At 45.0% G+C, this 24,633-nt stretch overlaps 1 protein-coding gene across 10 annotated transcripts in view; it reads right to left on the reverse strand.

Annotated features, from left to right (window-relative positions):
• The window catches only part of LOC147034104 (uncharacterized), a 43,537-nt gene that overhangs the window by 12,945 nt on the left and 5,959 nt on the right, over nt 1-24,633 (reverse strand). For 9 of the 10 annotated variants that reach the window (XM_085876486.1, XM_085876483.1, XM_085876480.1 and 6 more), the window contains 10 exons: nt 22,744-23,453; nt 19,954-20,078; nt 19,575-19,815; nt 19,165-19,362; nt 16,233-16,336; nt 15,932-15,992; nt 9,190-9,294; nt 768-866; nt 445-501; nt 204-320 (listed from right to left, as the gene is read on the reverse strand). In XM_085876486.1, the coding sequence (XP_085732612.1) occupies nt 204-320; nt 445-501; nt 768-866; nt 9,190-9,294; nt 15,932-15,992; nt 16,233-16,336; nt 19,165-19,362; nt 19,575-19,815; nt 19,954-20,078; nt 22,744-23,453 (1,817 nt within the window). Of the gene's footprint in view, nt 1-203; nt 321-444; nt 502-767; nt 867-9,189; nt 9,295-15,931; nt 15,993-16,232; nt 16,337-19,164; nt 19,363-19,574; nt 19,816-19,953; nt 20,079-22,743; nt 23,454-24,633 lie in introns of those variants that run through there. The other variant, XM_085876491.1, reaches the window with a different exon arrangement.

Consider the following 24,633-nt stretch of genomic DNA (forward strand, 5'->3'; position numbering starts at 1 on the left):
GGGAGGAGAAAACACAAAACATCACAAATGAGATGCAACTCAAAAGAAAAGCAAAAATAATAATTCAAATAAAAACAGCAAAATAAATAACAATAAAAACAGTACACCAAGATATAGGCAATGTAACATAGAAGGTAAGGCAAACACATGAAAGGTCACAGCAAATCAAGTTACAAGGCAGCAACTAATAAATCATCCCCTACCGCAGTTTCTAATCGAGATGTCAATTTAATCTTCTCCTCGCCAAGCAGCATCACTTCCTGTTGTAATGATGTCACTTCCCCTTCTTTCTCTACTAGCTGCTTTACTAGTGATTGAACCTGTTCAAAAGTGCATACCCACAGATGATCTCGATTATTATTACAGGTTTGCCTGCTAAACTCATCATTAAGCTCTGTCAAAAATGAAATGAAATAAAAGAGTGGAGACAAAACAACAACTCACCTTCTCCTGGGTTGTTTTAAGGTTTGATTCAACTGCTGTCAATCTGTCTGTTTCACCCTAAAACAGGTCACAAGAGTTAAGTATTGTTGAAAGCCCAAAACACAACACAAGATCAGTAAATCAGATCTACCTGCTCAACTCCTCAGCAAACAACGTATTTCGTTATAGTTGGTAGTTTGGCTCAACCCCTAACCTCATAACTTAACATCATCGAGTAATTAAAAGCTCTTCCACATCACATTTTTTTCATTCCCACAATTAAGGTTTCAAATGAATTATAATAACCTAACATGCTGAGGTTGGAAATTTGGAATTTGAATAACCTGTGAACGTGATGGTCCAGTGTCCTGCTGAGATTTCTGCAGTTGATCTAGCTGAGATTCCAGCTCAAGTGTTCGAGTTGTTGCACTTACTCTCTCTGCCTGAAAAAGAAAAGTATTTGTCAGGAATAAGTAACTACAACCAATAACAGTGCAAGTCCGAGTGAAATTATACCAGGAAGGAAGTGGGTGTTTCTAGTACAGGACCAGTAATTCAAATTATTCATGAACACCTGTTGAAGTAAACAGGCCATTTCACCAAATACTATGGAAACAGGCCTTGTACTACAATGTTAGTAATACAAAATTAACTCTGCATTTACAATTTGCAAACCTTAACCAAATTAACTTAAACATATCCTGATCAATCTCCAAAATCTGTTACACTTCACAATCATATTACATGTCTTTCTGGGATTCTCAATGAGGATGTAAAATGAAGTGAAACGTGCAAAAAAAAGGATCTCTTATAACAAGCAATTGCTGTTGTTGCTGCTGTGGTTGTTGTTTGTTTGCTCCTTCCATGTACTTTTACATAGTGTTGTGGTTCTGCAAAGCTGGCAATCCCCCGAGGCAATGGCATCCAACATATAGCGATCCCGAGACAGTTATCTCGTTCGTTTTCATTCAGTTAGCCCTTCCATACGTCTAGTGGGTAAATGGGACACAATGCGTTGCGTCAGGCTTTTAGTTAAATCTGCAATTCCCTATTATTTCACTTATTTTATTTTATTCACTTTATTTTACACAGGAACCCCGCCATGCATGCACATGGTACTGCCTAAGCAGTGTTCTTGGCTATTGGGCACAATCCTGGACGGGTCGCCACTCCGACACAGGATACCAGGAAGCTGGCACTCATTTTGCCGACTTCAAAAGGATGACAGGCATAGTCAACCCAACTGGTATTAATTCAACAGAAGAATGGGATTTGAACTCAGGATCCTAGGATCCCAAGCCCACCAGTCTAACCATTAAGCCAACACCAGGCAAATCGTGGAACAAATGGCTTTCAAAACAGGCATTTTACCGGCGACGTGTCGCAGGTCTCCAAGAGCTCTGCATGGTTGTTGCTGTTGTTCTTGTTGGGGTCGATTTTAGAAATGTGCACCCATTGGTCAGATAGGTGCCAGACTCCACCCACATTTGTTGCTCAACTCCCCACACCATGGCACATAGACAAAATAATGTAGCCGCCATCTTGGTTTTTTGGTGGGCCGAAGACATCAGGCCCGTATGCTTCCGCTGATACACACTGCCTAGGTTTGTTGCGTCAGATTTCCATTGGTTTTGTTTGAGTTGAGTATTGCTCAGATTGAGGGACCCCGAAAAATCTAATCATATGTCAAATAAAAATTATTAGTAAGGATTAATGAAGCCCGTCAGCACGCATGGTTTGCAGCCCCCTAAAAAAATATTTTTTAAAAAGAGCGTTACGTAATCTTTGAATGGCCCCATATTGGGGTTAAACAATCCGTGACCATGTGACAAATCAGATTGGTCCGATATAACCATGGCGGAGGCTGACATTGATGATAGATGTCGAGTTAATCTTTTAATATTGCATTAAATGTGTTTCACAATCGCACTGTTCATATTTTAAGAGCACTTTAAATGCACATTTCCCAATCGGCCCGTTACCGGATTTTCTCGCAGATTGTGACCAGTGTGGTCTTTCTTGTCATTATTAAACCGACATTAATTTTTCTTCCAAGGAAATCCATTAGCTTTCCAATGGTACCATTTTTATTATTCTAAGACCGGGGTCGGCAACCTGCGGCCCGCGGGCCAAATGCGGCCCGCGAGCTCCTCCCGTACGGCCTGCGGCACCTTGTCCGGATTTCCATTAGGTGCGGCCCGCGAAACATTTATCTGAACCGACGGCAAATTTAACATATATGGACATATGATTCTTCCACATATATCACAGTCTCTGTACGTCACAATAAATTATTTTCGCTTCTAGTCCACTGAACTTGGTCTTAAATATTTTTTCGTTGTTGTTTCAGATGGCTGAAGGTACCCTCACTATGAAGAAGAGGAAGCTGTTAGACGAGAACCGCTCCTTCAAAAAGGAATGGGAAGTGTTCTTCTTCGTCGAGCGCAAGGGAAAGGCTTTGTGTACCATCTTCCATGAGACCGTCGCCGTCATGAGGTGTGCAACGTGAAGCGTCACTTCACTTCGGTGCACCCAAAGCAAGCTGCGTTGCCTGACGACAAGAAGAAGGCAGAGTTCGGGCGTCTGAGTGCCCAGCCGGAGAAGCAGAGTGCCTTCATGAAGAGGAGCGTCTATTCATTAAGCGGCTGCTCAGAGCAACACTCGGGCCAGCTACCGTGTTGCACACCTTATGGCCACCAACCTCAAACCGTTTACCGAAGGTGAATTCCTCAAGGAGTGCATGATGGCCGTTGTTGAGGACGTGTGTCCTGACAAGTCGAGAGAGTTTGCGGCCATCAGCCTGCCTGCCAGAAGCTTGACCCGCCGCATAGAGGAGATGGCCGCCGATGTTCCTGGGCACCCTGAAGGACATGTGTCAGTCCCGCTCGCTTCTTCTCCATCGCCTTGGACGAGTCGACTGACATCAAGGACACGGCTCAGCTTGCCATCTTCTTCCGCGGCGGCAGGGACGACTTCGTCATCTTTGAGGAGTTCATCCGACTCATCCCACTCAGCGGTACCACCACTGGCGCCGTCGTGTGCAAGGCAGTCACAGACTGGCTGAAGGGGGCCGACCTCGACCTCTCTCGCATGTGGGGCATCACGACCGACGGAGCGCCCGCCATGGTCGGGGACAAGAAAGGCTTTGCAGCGTTTCTTGTGAAGTACCTGCGCAGCTTTGGACACCAGCAGGATGTGAAGCGCTTTCACTGTTTGGTGCACCAGGAGGCTCTGGCCGCCAAGTCTGTGACCATTACGGAGGTCATGACTGTCCTCATCAGGGCAGTGAACTTTGTTTGCGCCCGTGCTCTCAACTACAGACAGTTCCGCGATCTCCTGGCTGATGCTGCGGCAGAGTTCAGTGACCTGATCTACTTCTGCGAGGTCCGTTGGCTCAGCCGAGGAACGATGTTGGAGAGAGTCTTCAGCCTGAGGGGTGAGCTGGCGTCTTTCCTGCGGGAGAAGGGCAATCCTGTCCTTCAGTTCGAGGATCCCGCATGGGTGTGTGACCTCGGGTTCCTGGTGGACATTACGAGACATCTAAACGAGCTGAACATCCAACTGCAGGGTAAAGATGTCTTGGTACCTGACCTCCTCGCCTTCGTGAAGGCATTCGAATGCAAACTTCGCCTGTGGGAGCATCAGCTCAACCAGAATAAATTCACTCACTTCGCCCGATTGGCTGAGCTGTGCCCGACCCCCCGCTGCCTGCCGTCGCTACGCCGCTGCCCTGTGTGAGCTGCGAGGCGAGTTCGAGAGACGCTTCAAAGATGTGCGCGCCTGTGAGAAAGAGTTCAAGCTATTCTCCGCTCCCTTTGATGTGGATTCTGTGGATGTGGCTGACGACCTTCAGCTGGAGCTCATTGAGCTCCAGTGCTCAGAGAGCCACCGCGCAAAGTTTGCTCTTTTGTCGCCAATGAAGTTCTGGCACTCGCTCTCAGCCTCCCGTGCTTTCGCGGCTCTTGTTAGGGAGGCTCTGCGCTTAGCTTCATTGTTCGGGTCCACATACTCTTGCGAGCAGCTGTTCAGTCGCATGAAGCTGACGAAGAACAAGACGGGAGCACAGCTTACAGACGCTCATCTTCAAGACGTCCTCCTCCTGGCCTCCTCTTCCATCAAGCCGGACATTGACTCTCTGTCTGCATCAAAGAATCACCAGCCTTCACATTAATTGTTTCACATTGTGATTATTGCAAGTCTTAAGGTTCAATTTACAATTACATTTATTATCATTGATTTTCGGTGTGTTTGTAATTTTTTCGGGTTGGGAAGGGGGTGCGGCCGCGAGGTGGCCTGAACGTGGCCCAGTGGCCCGCGGCCTGGTTTAGGTTGCCGACGCCTGTTCTAAGACAACAGCAGCTGTTTAGATTTCATAATGAAGCATAATGGATGGATGCTGCTCCTTTTAGTAATGACACACACATTATGAAGATGTTTGACCATGCATTTTTGCTCAACCCCAATAACCGTTTATTCGAGGGAGGCGTGTACTTCTTTTTTGAACCCCCTTCTAGGCGGGCACTTATTGAAGGAAATACAGCATATGACAACAATAATATTAAATCATACATGCACAAAATTCGAAGTCACAGCAAGAATCTAAATTTTGTGTGCAGCCTGTGGCTGATGGTTTGCATCGTGGCTGGGAGTGTTGCTGTCCTGCTGATGCAATGTCCCCTGCTGGTTAGAGCAGGAATTTGTAATTTGTTCATGGTGGAAACAAATACACACCTACTCTTCACGAAGGACAGCATGGAATCTTTAACGTCCACCCACTAATGCTCGCAGACTGGACACCCATTTAATGTTCATCCGAGAGACCGGGGACGGCACACACATTGAAGAATCACCCAGCCTGTGAAACACTGGGATGACAGTTTAGAGCTGGGTTGAGTTTTCAAACCCAGGCTCGACAGCTTAGAGGCGGGTATGCATACCTTTAAGGCCATCCTGCCAGCCCACATGAATAATTATATCACAAGACATCAATCAATCCAATCAAACAAAGAAAAATATCACAACAAAATATAGAAATTCTCATTTTCGCAACAATATGATGCAGTTTAATAACTTTTTACAAGAACATACTAAGTTCTACAGCCATTGAACTCAAACACTGTTACAACGCTGGATGAAAGATGTTTTCGGATGTAGAGTAGAAATAATGTACGACCCTCAGGATGTTGGGCTGGGTTCTAAAAAGTGACGTCAAAACCTCACGTTGAGCAAAATGTTCAGTTTTGGTTCCCCTAATATTGGACATATCAGTAATAATGATAATAATAATAAATACATGGGGCAATTTATAAAATTCAATGAGCAAGAAACTGCCAATAATCCAGAACATGCCAAGAGAAACAAGAGCTCAAGTGAGCACAATATACGCCTGAACAAGGTATATACAGAATTGTGCTACTACATGGAAAACAGCATCCTGGTTGCCATGGCAACCACTTTAGATGACGAACGTATGTCACAACACACCGTCTCCACAGTCTGTACCAATGTACCAAATATGAAACGTGAAAGTTGAAAACTTTGGGAGTTAGAGTGCGGACAGGGACGGACGACCGGTATCACATAATATGCCCGGATATATATATATATATATATATATATATATATATATATATATATATATATATATATATATATATATATATATATATATATATATATATCGGGCATCAAAAAAGAATGAGGCATACACAAAAAATAAAAAAATACATTTAAATATATAACAAAAATAGTTTTTTTTTCTTGCATGGACTTTGGAAACTGTTTTTGGCTAATTTTGGGCTGCTGAGTCCAAATCTGAGCTCAGATTTTCTCTATTACATTAAGTTTTTGTGCTATCTGTATGCTCCATATTCATGGATTTTTACAAAAGTTGACCATCCAGTCTGGCAATCTTGGTGGGGATAAAACAGCAAAAGCTTGATTATTCCGAGTACCCGTAGCTGTAAACAGCCTGCCATGAGCAAAGTGGAGTTATTGTCTGATTCTCTTAAAAGAATCAACGTATGCATCAGTAGTTTACGTCTATGACGTATTTGTGACTTGCAGCTGTGAAGACTACCTAATCTGCTAAGACTCTATCTAATCTCGAGAGTCGCGAGCATTACTGTATTCCACGATTCTCAGTGGGCAGGCAGAGCTGACTCAGTGGGGTTGTTTATACTGGTACCTGGTACCTTACACTGTAAGCTAGCTATGTCTACACCTTCAAAGAGAAGAAAGTGCTGTAATGACCGAGATATCTTCTGCTATATCTGTGGATGCTTCACTTTAGCACCTCAAAGACGCAACATTACTACATTCGTCAAGAGAGTGTACCGTGCCTACTTTAAAGTACCGCTTGGATTGTGGAGGATTGTAGAGGAGCTGCTCCTTAGTCTGCGAGCGCTGGGGTGCAGAAAGAGCATCAAGGTGCACTTCTTGCACAGTCACCTGAGCGAGTTTCCAGATAACCTTGGAGATGCAAGCGAGGAACAGGGTGAACGTTTCCATCAAGACATTAAAGTGATGGAAGAACGTTATCAAGGTCGTTGGGACTCAAATATGATGGCAGATTACTGCTGGAGTTTGATGAGGGATGTCCCAGATGCTGTACATAAGAGATTGTCCACAAAGAGGAGGTTTGCTATGTTGTAATACGATTATACCTGTGCCTTTGGATACTTACGCTTTAAAGTACCGGTACTTATTTTGTTATATTTGCATATTTTTGCATTTATTGCTGAAGTCTGAATGTCATGAAAAGTCACAAAACTCAGAAAAATGCTTTGAGCTTGAGTGATGCCTTGTATTTAAGTGATGTCCACCATGTTAAGGGGAACTTTTTCCGCCTATATATTTAACTTAGTTTAGTGAAATTTGTAAACTTTTCATACATTAAAAATATCGAGAAAATGTGTAAAAATATGTGCAAGCAAGCATGGATTATATGTTAATGTATGATTAAATATTGTAAATGAAGTAGGTACCTTTCATTGTAAACATTTTTGCATCTATCGATCTTCTAATGCAACAGAAGGATTACACTTGAAGTTTTTCAACTTCAAGTGTAAAATTGCTGTTTTCTCAAAAATGATGATTTTTCATAGTTCAAAAACCTGATGTGATAGGCAAAAACTAATGACAGATTTGGATTCAGCACCCAAAAGTTAGCAAGAATCCGTTGAAAACCCCCATGCAAGAGAAATCGTGTTGACCAGTGACTAGAACTACATTGTCGATGGCACACCATCGCATATTCCCACGCGCACTGCTTTGTCCCATTAACGCAAAAAAAAATATTTTTAATCAGCCCCCATGATCCCACCCCCTCTGGCCCAACCCTAGGGGTCATATCAACAATCCGACAGTGTTGTGCACTTCCCCATACATATATCTACTATGTCCCAAAGTTTCAAGTTCCTATCTCAAACGGTGTACGAGCTATTTTGACCCCCTATCCAATAAGCACCCCCTACCCCCCAAGCACCCTCTGATAATCATGTGTTTAAAAAAATATGTTGTTAAATGTACAACTCATGAATATGTTTGATTTAAAAAGCTATAAGCCAATTTTTTTTTTTTTTTAAAACGACCCCCATGACCCCAACCCCTCTGGCCCAGCCCCTAGGGGTCATATCAAAAATCCGAAAGTGTTGTGCACTTCCCCATACATATATCTACTATGTCCGAAAGTTTCAAGTTCCTATTTCAAACAGTGTAGGAGGAGTTACAGGTAAAGACGGACGGACGGACGGACGGACACAATCACAATATTCCCACTTTTCTTCGAAAGCACGGGAATAATTATTTATACTTCTGTAATGAAAATGGTCTGTGTGTCTTGGACAATTGTGAGCATCTCATTCATATAACTTTTTTAATGCCGAGCTGGCTCTTGAAACACATTCCAATAGGTGGGTAACGAAATCTGCACGCCCAGCTTTGTCTCGTCTTTCTGACACCAATCCATAACATTGTGGTTAATACCTGAAGGGAAACTTTGAATGGGTACTAAATGTAGCCTATGAAAAGGCAGCAGCACCCAAATTTTCACAAATAGCAATTTATAAATAAATGTCGGCATCATGACATCAACAGATATACCTCCGCCCACATTATTATTGAAGGCTTTTATGTAAAAAAAAAATAAAAAAAAATAAAAAAGTGGCTGCTGAACCACATGATCGGGGACGTCATCAATTTTTCCCCCCATATACAATTTAGCCCAAGATGACCCTTAAAAATTTTCATACTTATCGGATAAAGCATTTGACGTCTGCAATTGTGGCATCATAACAAAGTCACCGATGACATCATCAAAAAAAATCACTTATTTCCCATGGGGAGTACTTGACATGTGCCAAGTTTCAATTTGTCCCATGAAGCGGTTTAGGAGATAGATAGGTCCAAAGTTTTCCTTTTTTCCAACATGGCTGCAACAGCACGTGACCTATGACATCATAATTGTCATATAAACATTCCACACGAGTAGTCGCACCTATGGTGAAACTTTCATGTCAATTGGATAAGCAGTTGCAAAGAAAGCAAAGAAAATTAGCACGGACATACGTACTTTGTATGGACAACGCGAAAACATAATGCCTCCAGCGACTTCGTCAGTGGAGGCATAAAAACTCTTTTTGGACACAGACACCCAAGCTCATGGAAGAGCTCAGAACAAGAAAACAGGAAGAAAAGTATCCACAGAATATATTACAGAAGAAAAAGGTGAGAATCATATGAATAAGCTGTCAATGAGAATGTTACCCTGGCATCTTCAAGCTGACGTTGAAGAGTTGAGGCCCTGTTTCGCTCCAAAGACAAACTCTGCTCCAGCTCTCGACATCTGCCAGCTTCACGTCCTGCTTCTTGCTGGGATTTTTATGCAAAAGAGTTGAGCAAAGGACATAGATATTGAAAAGAGAAACACATGGGGAAGAACATCAACCTTCTCCTCCCCAGGTGAGAGATGTGGGTGGGTCTTTCTTAATTTATATATTGACTGCTTTTGATGTTTGCATGTGGTACATGCTTGGTAGCCTCATTCGTATGCATTGCTGTCTGCGCTATCGCTGATGATTCCTCAAGCGATGAAACCGGTCCGGTAGGTGAGGGGGTGCATAGCATTGGGATTCTCACGTGTGTATTATGTGTGAACGCCTTTATAGTTGTTGAGGAACTTTGGGAAGGGTTCGAAACAGCATAGCGCTTACCTTGTGTAGGTCTTCTTGGGTAGTTTTATGCTGCTTTTTGGGCGAGAGGAGTGTGGGAGTGGTCAATTGTTATATAATCCCAGCCACCTGGGTTTAGTTGATTAGGTGAGAACCAATTGGCTATTCCCTCCATTCACAGGTGGGAGATGTGGGTGGGTTTTTATATATATATATATATATATATATATATATATATATATATATATATATATACATATACATATATATACATATATATATATATATGTACTAGCAATACCCGTGCACATGCACTGGATAGCAGTACAACATAGCTGGTGGCAGACAACAGATCGTACACGGGGAATGACAAAAATACACAATGTGCAAAATGCAAGTGGTACTATGGAACACCAAGACTTCCCAAACATTGTTGGCATGTCCGCTAAGTGCCACAGCAATTTCATAGGGATCGTGTGATGGCGAGCCGAGTTTTTAGTGTGCAAGCTTGGTATTATATATATATATATATATATATATATATATATATATATATATATATATATATATATATATATATATATATATATATATATATATATATTGTTGCGGATTCGCGCCCGCCGGCGTGCGGACGGCCACGTAACTCGAATCGCGGTACGTCGCCCACCGGACGGACAATCCAGTCGTGACCCTCTCGGACTAACGCCGGGAACCAGTCACGGGTGGACCTTTCGGTCTCACCACGATCGTGCCAATCGGCCCCCGTGTGGGATAGGGTTGCTCGCCAAATTCGACCTACCTAAGTACCCACACGGAGGGTAGACCGGGCGATCGCACCTCGCCGCAGGTCGACTTCGGACACGGGCCACTTTAAGCGACCCGTTCCGTACTATCGGGATAACCGAGCGGTGTTATTCGTCGGCCTCGACGGTTCGATTAATTATCGGGCGTTTTAGCCCACGACCAACCCTTTACGTGAAGCAAGATGGAGATTCAATGAAAGAAAAGACGAAGCGAAGCGGGAAAACAGTTCAACAATAAGCACATTTATTTCGCGATGAACGGAAAGCACACATATACAATTCCACCAAAAGCACATGTAAAAGAAGAAGACAATGCAATATTACACAAAAAGCAAATGCAACAATGCAGATCTATCCGACGACCGGGCACACGGCAACACTTATACAATTTTACTTCACAGACGGCGCCGACAACACATATTCCCAAAACAAAAGAAAAGAGAACCACCCTCCAGGATGAGGGGGGTAGGCGGGCCTGGGGCCGAGACCGTGTCGGGCCTACCGTCTGATGATGAGACGCAGAGCGGCGGTGGCGCCTCAACTCCGCGGGCCTCGCGGACAGTGTCTGGTAGGGGGTGGGAAGGGGGCCCCCTTTGTCGCACTATCTCAGCGCGGGGGGAAACAGGAGGGGGTTGCTGATGCTCGGGGGATATTACCCTGTCTCGGGTCCCGCGGCTAAGCGTCTCCTCCTCCACCTCGGTCGCGTTGCTGGCCTCTCTCTGTGCAGCTCCCGGCACCAACGCGAGCACCCCCTCGTCCGCCTTCGCCGCCGTCACCTCTCCACAGCTCCGTCCTCTTCACTCTGACTAGTACCACTTCTTTCCCGCTCCACCGACGACTCTATTGAATTCCGCACACTCAACTCTCAACTTCCAACTGAACTGAACTTGACTGACGAACGCAGCCGTTTTTATAAGCCCCGTGGCTTCGCTCTTTCACCCTTGACCCTCTGCCTCCGACCCTTCACCTCTCTTGCTGGCTCCCCATTGGCCCGAGGAAAAGTGGGCGTGAATGCTTTTTGATCCATGAATTTGCATATAGCGACCGCCCTCCAACGCCCTGGAGGCGGGGCCAAATCGCCCCTCGCTCACCGATTGGACGGAACAAAAGTGGGCGTGAGTCGTTTTTGATCCGTTTTCTGCGGAAAGTCCGTGATGTTTTTGAACACGCTGCTCGGTGTGCGCCCCGCACGAGTCCAGCATCGGCGCCCACGAGTGGCGCGAGATGGTGTGGATGAGATGGTGGCGAGTTGTGACGGTAAAGGTCGTGGCGGTTGTGGTGAAGCGGCGTTGTGGTTGGTGGTTGTTGTGAAGCGGCGTTGTGGTTGGTGGTTGTTATTGTGAAGCGGCGTTGTGGTTGGTGGTTGTTGTTGTGATGGCTGTCGAGACGTGGTTGGTGGTGGTAATAATGGCGGCTGGTCCAAAATAAAGATAGTAAAAGAAAAACGGCTATCCTGAAGAGTCGCAGCCCGCATGAATGACATTTATTCCCTCTAGACAACGGGTTTGGGCCTAACTACACATATACTTACCGAGATATCTCACCTAAGGGACCTGAATGGTGGTTTGTGAATTTCGTCAACCACAACAATATATATATATATATATATATATATATATATATATATATATATATATATATATATATATATATATATATATATATATATATATATTGTTATTGTTATGGTTGTGGAAATTCGCAAACCACCATTCAGGTCCCATAGGTGAGATATCTCTGTAAGTACATGTGTCGTTAGCCCAAACCCCTTGTATAGAGGGAATTTATGTTATCCATCCGGGCTGTGACGCTTTGAGTTAGCCATTTTTTCTGTTCTATCTTTTATTTCAAACAAACAGCATCTCAACAACCACGCCATCCCCACTACAACCACGCCACCTCCACCATCAACGCTACCACATCTTCGCCACTCGCCATTCAGTAGGCCCTGTGCGGTTACGATCTCTGGGAACAAACAAAAACCAACAACGATGCTCGGGGGTTTTCCCACCTGTTTTTCCCGTCGAGGTTCTCCGCGCTCGGTGTGGAGGAGGGGCGATGCAGGGGTCAAAGGTGAGAAAAGGTGGGGGCCTCTTTTTGGGGGAATAATTCCCTGGCTCTGAGCCAAGACTGACTCCCCCGGCCCCCGCATGGCGCGGGGTGGAGGGAAAGCGAGAGGTCCCGCCCCCCTTCGAGAGGCTTCTCCAAGAAGCTCGAAGGGAGGTGGGGCCAAAAACGGGGCGGAGCCCCGTGCTACAAAAGGCGGACAGGACGGACCTTGAGTTGTTGGAGTCGTTGATCGGGGGGTGGTTGGTCAAGAGTGGTTGGTCAAGAGTTGGTTGGTCGAGAGTTGGAGTGAGTGGTTGGTCGAGGGTTGGTCTTCATGGTCGTCTTCTGGTTCGAGTCGCGAGCTTGTTGTTCCTGCCTTGCTTCGTTGACCCGTGCGCGAGCGCGGAAAACAGCGCCAAACAAACCCCGTCCGTTTCCCCAAAACCCTGTCCGTACCATCGAGCGGACGACACGAGCGACACGCGGCACGAGCTCGCGGAGCACGCCGGAGGGGCTCGGAGTTGCGCTCGCAAAAGGAGGACTCGACGCGATCAGGAAAGTCGCACTTCCATTTTCTTTTGGGGTTTGGTGTAAACGTGTGTGTGTGGCGCCAGTCTGGTGAAGTAAAACTGTTTAAGTGTTGCCGTGTGTCGGTCTTAGTCGGTAGTATCTCTGCGTCATTGTTTCTTTTGTTGCATTTGATATATGTGCATTCTGTTTGGCTGTATATGTGTGCTCTCCATGTGCCGTGGAATAAATGTGCATTATGTTGAACTGTTCCCCGTTTCGCTGCATCCTTTTCTTTAATTGAATCTCCATCTTGCTTCACGTAACGGGTTCGTCGTGGGCTTAATACGCCCGATAATTAATCGGAACCGTCGAGGCCGACGATAACACCGCTCGGTTATCCCGATAGCACGGAACGGATCGCTTAAGCGGCCCGTGTCCAGAGTCGACCTGCGGCGAGGTGCGATCGCCCGGTCTACCATCCGCGTGGGTACTTAAGTAGGTCGAGTTTGGCGAACAACCCTATCCCATGCGGGTGGCCGATTGGCACGATCGTGGTGAGGCCGAAAGGCCCACCCGTGACTAGCTCCCGGCGTTAGTCTGAGAGGGTCACGACAGAATTGTCCGTCCGGTGGGCGATGTGCCACGATTCGAGTCACGTGGCCGTTCGCACGCCGGCGGGCGCGAATTCGCAACGATATAGAGAGATATATATATATATATATATATATATATATATATATATATATATATATATATATATATATATATATATATATATGAGGCCCCGTGAGGAGGAGTGATGAGAGCGACATTTTTTCATGATGTGATGATGATAGGCTCGGATGATAGGGTAAGGGTTAAAATAGTGCTATATGGCATTAACTCCAAAATGGCCGATGTGTCCATTACATCACTCCTCGCGGCACCTCATATATACTCTCAAGTCCCGAATAAGCATGAGGATCTGAAAAAACAAGCTGTTAGGATTTAGGATGTACCAGATCCCTGTGTCGTTAGAGGCGACCAGGGTTGCGTCAGGAAGGGCATCCGGCCTAAAACATGTGCCAAATCACTATGCGGATCATATGGATGATCCGCTGTGGCGACCCCTCACGGGAGCAGCGGAAAGAAGAAGAAGAAGAAATATATATATATATATATATATATATATATATATATATATATATATATATATATATATATATATATATATATATATATTGTTACGAATTTGGAATTCGATTGCACACAACATTCAGGTTCCTTTAGTCAGCTATGTCAATAAGTGCTTGTTCCCTCGATAGCTCACCTTCCATTGTTTAAATGTTTAGAAATCGATTAGATGCGCTGCGGATCGATTTAATAGTTAGGGAACGAACAATGGAGACGTCCCTCCCCCTCTTCTGTGAAGAGGAAGAAGAGCCCTTCCGTCCCGTGATTCATGACGTCAACAACTCCCTCCCACCCGTGGTTGAGCGGGGGATGGAGCACGAGGGCACGAATCATGAGTCACGCCGGGAGCAGGGGAAGGGCGAAAGAGGATAAGGAAGAGATCCTCTAGTTGGTTCGTGTTGAGAGTTGAGGGCTGCGTCGTTCAGCAGACCTTCGGGTCCTGTTTGGCTTGGGTTAGGGTTGAGGCCTTCGGAAGCTTTTTGCTTCTGCAGAGGAGTTGTTCAGTAGAGCTTCGCTTTCTGTTCGGTGTGGTTGTTCAGCAGAGCTTTGAGTCCTGCTTGGCTCGGTAGGCTTTTTGGAGAGCTGCTTTGCTTTGGAAGGAAGTTGAACCGGTTGCTCGGCTCGAGCTGCGAATGGTGGTTTCTTCTTCTTCTTGGTTTGTGGAGCTCTTTGTTCTCCGTTTGGTTCCCGGCTTGGTGCGACTCATCGACCTCTTCTTGGAGGTGGTTCCTCGGGGAAGCGACATATCGACGGGAAGGATCGGTGCCTCGTCTCACCAGCACGTGTTGAGAAGCGCGGGAGGATTCGCGGGAGCTCGGGAAGGATCGCGGCTCACGGCGATTGGATCCAGCTCGCTTTCACTGGAGCCCGGGTCCGAACAACTTGAAGACCACACGAGGTGGAGAGGTTTGAGATAGGCTCTGGGTTTCAGCTCACCTGTCCTCCGCGCTGGAGCCCGTTATTAAAGGCCTCAGCCACCATTTCTTGGGTATGTGTGTGTGCGTACGTGTGTCCGTGGGCCCGTGTCTAATAAGTAGGAAATTGTTAAGTGCTTTGTGTGCTGTAAATCTTTGCATTGCATTTCGTATAGTCAGAATAGTTCTGTTCTTACGTGCTTCCCTAGTTCCCCATTATTATTAATAAATACCCCAATTGTTAAATGTTTTCAGCTCGTTGCGTCGATTCTTTCATTGACTGAGCATTTCACGTGTTGGTAGTTAGAAAGCCGTTGGTTTGCCGTAAAAGCGGGACATTTGGACTGACGGTTCTCGGAGATTAAGCCGCTCGGAATCGTGCACGGGACAGGCTCGCCTCAGCGGTTTGTTCCGTACGAGTTCCGTCGAGGGTGGAATACCCCGGTAGTTGGATCACGTGGGTATTTAGGTACATTGAAGATTGGCAATCGACGCTACCCCACGTGATCTGCCCATTTGTGTATTTCGGTTCTTGGACAAGGACCCATCGACTCGGACTTATCTGGGCGGCGATCTATATTCCGGGCGATCGGTCGGGCCAACTCGACTTGCGGCTCCGTCAGAGCGGTCGGTTGGCGGCCGACGCACCGGCACAATATATACATATATATATATATATATATATATATATATATATATATATATATATATATATATATATATATATGTGTATATATATATATATATGTGTATATATATATATATATATGTGTATATATATATATATGTGTATATATATATATATATATATATATATATATATATATATATATATATATGTATAGATGATTGATGTGTTTAACATGCTCAAAAGGCTTGTTCTCACCTCAAGATCGCCTTTACAGATCGATTCTTCCTCTACTCGAAACTGAAGATCTTCCACTTTTCTGGAAGAAAAAAAAAAAAGGATACACAAAGTTCATCAATTCAGGAAATAAGTGAGATGAATTACAGAATCAAACAGAATTCGTGTAATGCTCAAGCAGACAAAGAATTGAGGACAAAATTTGCATCGTCCGTGAGACATAAACAAGAAATCAGTGAATCACAAGGCAAGTCCTCTGACTGTGTGGCCAACCAGACAAACTCACAGTGATTGATGATTTTACTCGAAATAAACAAATTACCGTTTTTCTTCTTCCAACTGAGACAAGAGCTCAAGTTTGTCTCGATCAGCAGCTTCCACAAGTCCCCGTAGGTGATCAAGCTTTCCTTCCATCTCCAACACAAACTACAAAACAGTGGTGGATGAGCAGTGAGGACATTCTACCAGAATTCCACAGGTTGTCAGTTCAAAACCATCTCAAAGCAGCAGTATTGACATGGATTGTAAATTAATAAAAATGAGCTATTCTCAGGAAAATTGCCATGTCTGTTATTGGAATGCTGGTAAAAAAAAAAAACAAGATGGCTCATTAATGTCCTTCAAGGAGGAGGTAATCTGCCTGCCTTGTTGATCTGGTATACATGACACCAGTCCACACAATGTGGGTGATTGTTAATGCCCTCAGGGAAACATACAACGTGCAAAAAAACACAAGGCCAAAATAAATAAATAAGTAAAAACTTAACTGTGGCTATAAATACAAATAAAAATATAATCTCAACATGTAAAGGCCATCTGCTCATAATAATAAAATTCTCATAATAGAAACATGTTGAAGATTTAATGCCAAACGCTCAAATGATTAAAAAAAAAAGTTATGGCATGGTCACACACGGACAGACAGACACGCATCTCGTTTTTTAGCTCGCCTGTTCGAAGAACAGAGAGCTATAGCGATACCCCTGGCATGAGCGTGAGCGTGAAAATGGTAAAGTTTTTGGTGCAAGTTATTCAGAAGCTTGTCATTCATTTAATATGTGTACTAGGATGCTGATATTTTGCATGGAGGTTCCTTTGGGGTATACTATTGATGTAGAGAAGTTGAAATTAAAAAATAATTTCAAATGTTCTAAAGTTTTGACCTGTTTTGAACTTAACTTTTTTGTAGCATATCAACGTTAAAGTTTTTGGTGCAAGTTATTTAGAAGCTTGCCATTCATTATGTGTACTAGGATGCTGATATTTGGCATGGAGGTTCATTTGGGGTATACTATTGGTGTGGTGAAGTTGAAATTAACAAATGATTAAAAAAAAAATTTTTTAATTTAAACCTAAGATGGTGTCAAAGCCACCCAATGCTCGCCTGTTTATACTAGACGCTTGCTATTCATTTAATACGTGTACGAGGGATGCAATGAAGTCCAAATGAAATAAATTTTGTTGGTGCACCTTTTTCAGAGACTCAATATTTGTGAAGTCAAAACACTACGTATTACTTTTTCTTTTAGGTGCATTTTTCATGGCAAGGCAAGTAGGTAATGTATTATTGCATAATGTTGATAAATACCATTGCACATGCACTGTTGTAATTGTGATGCCATCATAATTACAAATAATAATGTATTATTGCATAATGTTGATAAATACCATTGCACATGCACTGTTGTAATTGTGATGCCATCATAATTACAAATAATAATGTATTATTGCATAATGTTAATAAATGCCATTGCACATGCACTGTTATAATTGTGATGCCATCATAATTACAAATAAAAATGATACTGCATGGTAGTTCAGCTTATTCATTAATAATGCTGCCACTGTAACATGATCTGCTCTCTGGATGTCACTTTCCATTTTCAGCATTGTATTAATAATATTTTTGCATCCTTTTAGTAAAAATTATTAGACTCGTCTTTTAAAAACGATAAATGTATAAACAGGCGAGCATTGGGTGGCTTTGACACCAACTCTCTGGTTTATTTTCTGTTTCTAATAATTCTATCACATACACAAGTCTTGTTTTCTTACAATTCTATCACACACACACACACACACACACACACACACACACACACACACACACACACACACACACACACACACACACACACACACACACACACACACACACACACACACACACACACACACACACACACTGGCGGCGAGGGAGAGGTGGTGTGATTTGCCACCTCCCTCTCGCCTGGGACGAAAAGGACCGAGGGCAACGTCAAATACATCCGTTTCAATGGCAGTGAAGACAGCCAAAATTGGCAGCTTTGATCGGACGAGATGCAAGTGAGGCATCTGGTATCACGCCGTTCATCATGGGAGAGAAGACCCAAGCTTTGGCAAATCCCCTCTTGCAAATTTCCGCTCCTTGAGGACCAGAGAGACCGAGTTTTGTGGAATGGAGGGCCACGCCGAATACAACGACTTTGATGGGAGTGAGAACTGAGCCATGGACAGCAACTTTGGTGAGGCAGAGGCCACACATGTGGCTCCTGGAGTCACACTGATAAACATGCGTTTAGAATGTGGCCTGGCCTTGCGGCTTGTTGGGTTTTGCTAGCCCCATCATGTTAAGAATGAAAACCCCAACTCCGGCGATTCCTTTTTTGCGAAGTTCCGTCTGCATGGGCCCGAGTTCCATGGGATGCAGGATCATGCTGGATACAACGACTTTGATGGGAGCAAGAACCGAGCTGAGGATGGCAGCTTTTGTGGGGAAGAGGGCCACGCAGAGGGCGCCCACAGTTGCACCGATTGACATGCATTTGGGATGAGACCTGGTGCCCTTGCCCTGCTTTGCCTTGCGGCTTACTGGGTTTTGCTGGGTCTATTCCATCAAGGAAGGACGAGGCCAAGGAAGGAAGAGACCGAAAACAGGCGTACCCGAGGCCACACGGGAGGTCTTGCAGATCTACATATTCCCCACTTTGGGGAAGGAGGGGGAAACGGAGCACGGAAAAGGAGACGGCTTGGTCCATGAGTCGTGGTTCCTTGCTGGGGTGAATATGGATGCTTCAGAAATGGGGAAGGCTCCGTTCAGTTTTAGAGACTCATGAGTGGAGATGATGGCCGGTGACGGTGGTGTTTACACACACTATACATGACATGTTATATATATTGTATACACATGTTGATATATGATCAAACACATCATACGTGACATTATATACACATCGCGCGCACGCATGCACACATTGATGTTTTCAAGTATATACCTGAGCATGTTTTTCCTTAAGGCTAGCCAGCTCGATGGTAGCATGTCCAGCACGAGTGTCAGCCATGGCCACTTCTGCTCGCTCAGCATCTCTCTCCGCCAGTAATTGGGACACGTGCTGCTCAGACTCTCTCAATGCCTCAGCTATCGCCGTGCCACCCGTCACCTTACGATGGTATCTTGCAGATGTCTCAGTAAGCTGAGGTTGGGGTAAGGAAATAACTGTTTGTGGGAGCTGGTAGCAAAGGCAAAGTTTTGGGTGCATGTTTAGTTTTATCTTTTCTCTCCAAAATGATCTCAGCATGAAGCAAGGTTTAAAAATAAATAAATAAAGTTGCTTGATCACTTGGATGCATGTTATGGTCCATTGGTACCCAGAATATTACTCGTTATCCAAATACTGTCACATACCAATCCAGCTCTGCTTGGTTTAAAGCTTGAAGAAGCCACAGAACTGAGAGAGCTGATGGATGATCCACTGGGACTGCGTCTCAAGGTGCCAGTACCTGGACCCCCTCTCCGCTGAACTCCAGGCCCAAATGCACTGCCAGTACCCCCAGTCTTTCCCTTGGTCGTTGTGGATGGAAATCCTATTTTCGTAACCTTGTGCACAGGAGCGAAGAGGCCATACCTTGGCTGACACTGAAAATACCTGAAGGGGTTTGTACAGCAATATAAACACAAAAACGTTCAAAACGTTTTGTTTGTCACCATGACTTCCAAGTGAAAATGTTGTATAATCAAATCTCACCAAACTTAAACTTCTCTAAATCGAGAATAATCATCCGACCTTGCTCCAGCCACTGATCCATCATTCTTCCCAAGAGGTTCGTCGAGCTCCACGCCACACCATTCTCCCTTTGCAAATTCAGCAGCACCCAGATAGCGTACCACCCCTGCCTTACTCCCACTCACCTGTAAGAAAAAAGGAAAAAAGAAAAGAGAATGGGATATCTGGCAAAACTTGGGGTATGATTTTAGCATTTAAATCAAAAAGACTGGTATGTTGCAGATATAAAAATGTTCAACATGAAAACGGACTGTTTTATTTGAGCTTATAAAACACATAAACACATTCTGAACAGCAAGGCTTTTAGGAGACAATGTCGTTACTTTGAATGACAAGGACGTTAGCAGACAAAGGACAAATCAACGGTCAAAGAGATTTGAGCCCAAAGATCAAAGCATCATGTCCTAAGTGGTCAAATGGAAACTCCAAATCGGCAGAATAATATCTGAAACCGATTTGATAATTATTAATCACAGCACATTACCTTTGACACACAATCATGCAAATTATAAAATATAGTTACGGATCTGGAAACCATAAGCATTCAAACATACAGATGTCCCAAGAGCCAGTTATTCCGTTAAGTAGCCTACATGCAAGACAAGTCCCTTCTTCTTGTCTAGTGGGAGAATCAAAGGTGTGCGTTGCAATGTCCTTTTAGGTAGGTTATTAAATGTTTACATCCAACGACCCCTCAAACGAACATCCAACAACCATCCCATCCCCCATCACGATCCACTGTCCACCTGCGTCTCTGGAGCCTCGTGTTTCGAGGCAAAATCTTTGTGAAGTACCTTTTTGGGAGAGTCCGCACATGTGGAGTGGGCAGGATTCCCGGTATGGCCGAAACCCTGCCCAGAAAGGGCGGACCCATGGAAGCCCCGTCTAATCGGGGCGAACAGTGATGTTAGTTTCACCAAGGCCCCTCCCTGCTGAGGGAGGTCCATAAAATTACCGACACCGTCCTCAGCAAAGAGTTCGGTGGAGAGGAGTTCTGTGGACGAGAGTTTTTTGCGGGTCGTTCGTCGTCGTGTTGGTGTGCTGAGTCGGAGTCTTCAGTTCAATGGAGTTCTGTGTGGGTCGTGTTTGTGAGCTGGAGACAGTGGTTGGAGTGAGCCAGTTTGTCGCTGGTTGCCAAAGAAAAAAGGAGGTCGTGACGCGGAGGGTCTGCACGTGTCTCGCCTTGGCGGGCCGTCTGTCGCAATGGTTCAAGGGTGCCCAACCTTGACCGGGTCTCTCGTGGGTAATGTCGGTGGCCCTGATCCTCGCCTTGGACTCCACTCTACCCGACTGGTTCCTACGCGGACACGAGCCCCACGTGTGTGACTGCGGGCCGAGCTGCACAATTGCCAGGGGCTGCACTACAGAGCACCCCCTCCCTTCAACGTGTAGGTACCCACGTGAACTGCGAACCCAGCTCGTCTCTCCCTCTCTGGCTGCGGGGATCTTTCAATAAATCGTCTGAGTGTGTGGGCCCGTCTTAGAAGTAGAACTGTTAAGTGTTTTCCATCATTGTAAATTCTTGCTTGCATACCGCGATAAGTCTTGCCCTGTGTCCTTTTTTATTTGTAAATAAATTACCATTATTAGAAAAGTTCCCAGTTCGTTTCCATCCTTTCTTGCATTGGTCCAGCATGGTTCGGATCCGAGTTAAGCCGGGTTTTTATACCCGATAATCCGTTCATCCGAGCTGGCACGGCTTCGACAGTTCCGCTCAATTGCACCCGAACCAGAGTTGGTAGTCGGAACTCTACCGCAGTCGGTGGAGTGACCCGGTTCGAGCAAGACGTGCCGAGGGCATGGTTCCCCGATAGTCGAAATCGTGTAGTTAATTACATAAATTGGTTCTAGAGAAAAAGACCCAAAGCTACGCGGTTGAGATATTGGCGTCCACGGTCGGTTCAGCGACCCACCGGCTCACGGAGTTATCCGAGAGCGACGGCCTACAATTCTGGGGAGTCTGGTGAGAGATGACGCAACTTTCCCCACCTTGTGGTCATTCTCGCCACCGACCCCCGGCCCGCAACAGTATTTTAAAGTTTCTTCTTCTTCTTCTTCTTTCATGGCCACAATTATTCCCAAGTTCTTGTGGGGTTGGCCGGGAGGAAGTTTTGGCCCAAGGTTAGGATAGGAATTAGTAGTTTGTTCATGATGCCGACAATAGCTCGCCTTCTCTCCACGAAGGATATCGTGAGACCTTTCACGTCCATCAACTAATGGCGGCACATGGGACGCCCATTTAATGTCCATCTAACGGATGGACGGCACACCCGTCGATGAAACACCCTGCTTGTGAAACACTGGGATGACAGTTTATAGTTGGGTCAGGACTCCAAGCCAGGCTACACGGCTTTGAAGCTAGTATGCGTACCTCAAGGACATCCTGTCAGCCGCAAATTTAAAACATAATGTTCATTATAATCTCTCTATATATTATGCACACATATGGTGGAGGGGAGGTGGGGAGTTGAGAAAATTATAAAGAGTAAACCACAAGGAGCATATAGAATGTGAAGAAGAGGATTATGGGGTGAGCCTGGAAGACAATCAAGTGTTTGAAATTATCCAGGTTCAGCAGGAGAGAAGAGGGAAAGGAATGTATGAGGGGAGTTGGAGGAGATGGGGGAGACATTAAAAAAAATTTCGAAGGATTTTGCTCAAGATCTCTCACTTTAGGTACCCTTCCATGCTGCACTCCTCTCCCCCTCTTCAAATTCAGATCACAACTTGCTTTCCTGCAAGATATAATGACTAAACAGTATGATTAAGTCCCCATCCATCGAATCTTACCAGGACACGATCCCCTATCCTCAATTCTCTCTCTCCTTTCTTCATCGATCCTGATTCTGACAAGTTACTGGTTGAGGCCACATGCCGCAAATTGGAATGTGCTGCCGTGGTAATTTCTGCTTCCGATCCATGTCTTGAAGCATTTGATTGGCTCGGGGGTGGAGAAGAAGCAGTGATAGTATCATTTGATTCGTTAAGAGAGAGGGGGGCACCTGCAGGTGAATTGTGTGATTGGCCAGGAGATAAGGAAGCGCCAGAAGGTGCAGTATCCAAATGGCTTTGAGAGAGCGGGGTTTCAGGGGTCGAAGCATTTGATTGGTCCATGGATGCAGAAGGGATGGCTGATACTGTGACAATGTCAGATTGATGGTCTGCTCTCTGAACGTCACAGATGGGTTTGGACGTTGACATTTCTGCATCACTGGCTGAGGTTAGTTTGGATGGTCTTGTGAAGACCCCTCGAAGTGCTCCGCAAGTGAAATATCTCACGCCAGCTACAGTTCCATCATTTTTCCCAACTTCCTCATTCAACTCTACTCCAGCCCATTCACCAGGAGCAAACTGTGTGGCACCCAAGTAACGAAGGATACCAGGCCGAGATCCATTGACCAAGACATGGTCACCCAGGATAAATTTGATCGACATAGAGGGGTCAGTCGAGCCTGGGCTGGTATCACTTGATGGAGATGACAGTGGTGTGGCAGGTTTGGCTGGGAAAACAAGAAAGTGCAGTATTTAGAGATACAGTCAGACAAGCACTTTAAATATGTTGTTCATACATTAAAACACAACTTGACCACCGATGTACTTTGGCAACCAAAGTTAATGTGAGAAATGCTGGATATGGACATGACACAAAGAAATGAACACTATTTAGAAGAATAAAGGTCATGGATTGGTAAGCAGATGATATGAAGTAGTCCTGAACTGCTAACTTTAAGGATATAGAGAAAAGAAAAAGAGGGAACAGAGGCGTGATGGTGGTGAGATGACAGCCAATAGTTGGGAAGGGAAATGAGAAGTGCAATGGTTGGTTAATAAGTGCAATGAGGACTACAGAAGAGCAAGCTTTGATAGGAGCCAACTGGAGAGAAGGCCAAGGAAGTTATGAGGAAATGCAAGACTATAGGAAAATATTTAATGCACTGATGAAACTGTTGAGAAAATTGTAACATTGAAAGATACAAAAGAAAAATCAAATGTAGACAACAATATATCTTGCAAATAATTCCAAACGTTTTTGTGTTTCTTTGTGCATTTGTACGTCATTCTTTCAAGGACAAACCGTATCATCTGGAGGACCCAAATTTGGGGTGTAGGTACTTCAGAATCTGGACAAAGGTTTTATGCTACTGCATGTTGGCCTGGAAGGCTGCTTAAAGCCACTGAAGGCCCCTATAAAGTGTATATTGGGATGTGGCGTCAGGCAATGCTGCCACCAGTATGCAGGCAAAAGGTAACCACCATGAGGCAAATAACTCTAAAGCTTTTCAATGGCGAACGCATCACAAAACTACCGCTGGGAAAAGCTCACCATAATGAGGGCAATAACTCCTTAAGTTTTCAATGTGCAACATGTACCGGAACCTGGAGGTACTAACTGTTTTTCCTGTGCAGCACTGGGTATTCCCCCCCCCCCGCCCAAGTATGTATTTGTTAATGGGTTTTGGGGTGAGCGCAAGGTTCACGAGGGGTTTGCTCAGACCCACTACTCGACCTCCAACTCTGAAGGTGCAAGCCACAGATAACTCCGCAGGCCGACGGGTTGCTGAGTAACCACGGATGCCATCTAAGAAGACCAAGTCTGGCAGGGTCCCCGCTCCAAGGCTCGCGTTACCTTACCGGTGATTTAGCCCCACCCATATGGGGAAACGCGCTCTCGATGTCCCA

The sequence above is a fragment of the Eptatretus burgeri genome, chromosome 1 (assembly GCF_056783735.1).
Source record: "Eptatretus burgeri isolate ZD-2024b chromosome 1, Ebu_testis_v1, whole genome shotgun sequence".
Classification (NCBI taxonomy): domain Eukaryota; kingdom Metazoa; phylum Chordata; class Myxini; order Myxiniformes; family Myxinidae; genus Eptatretus; species Eptatretus burgeri.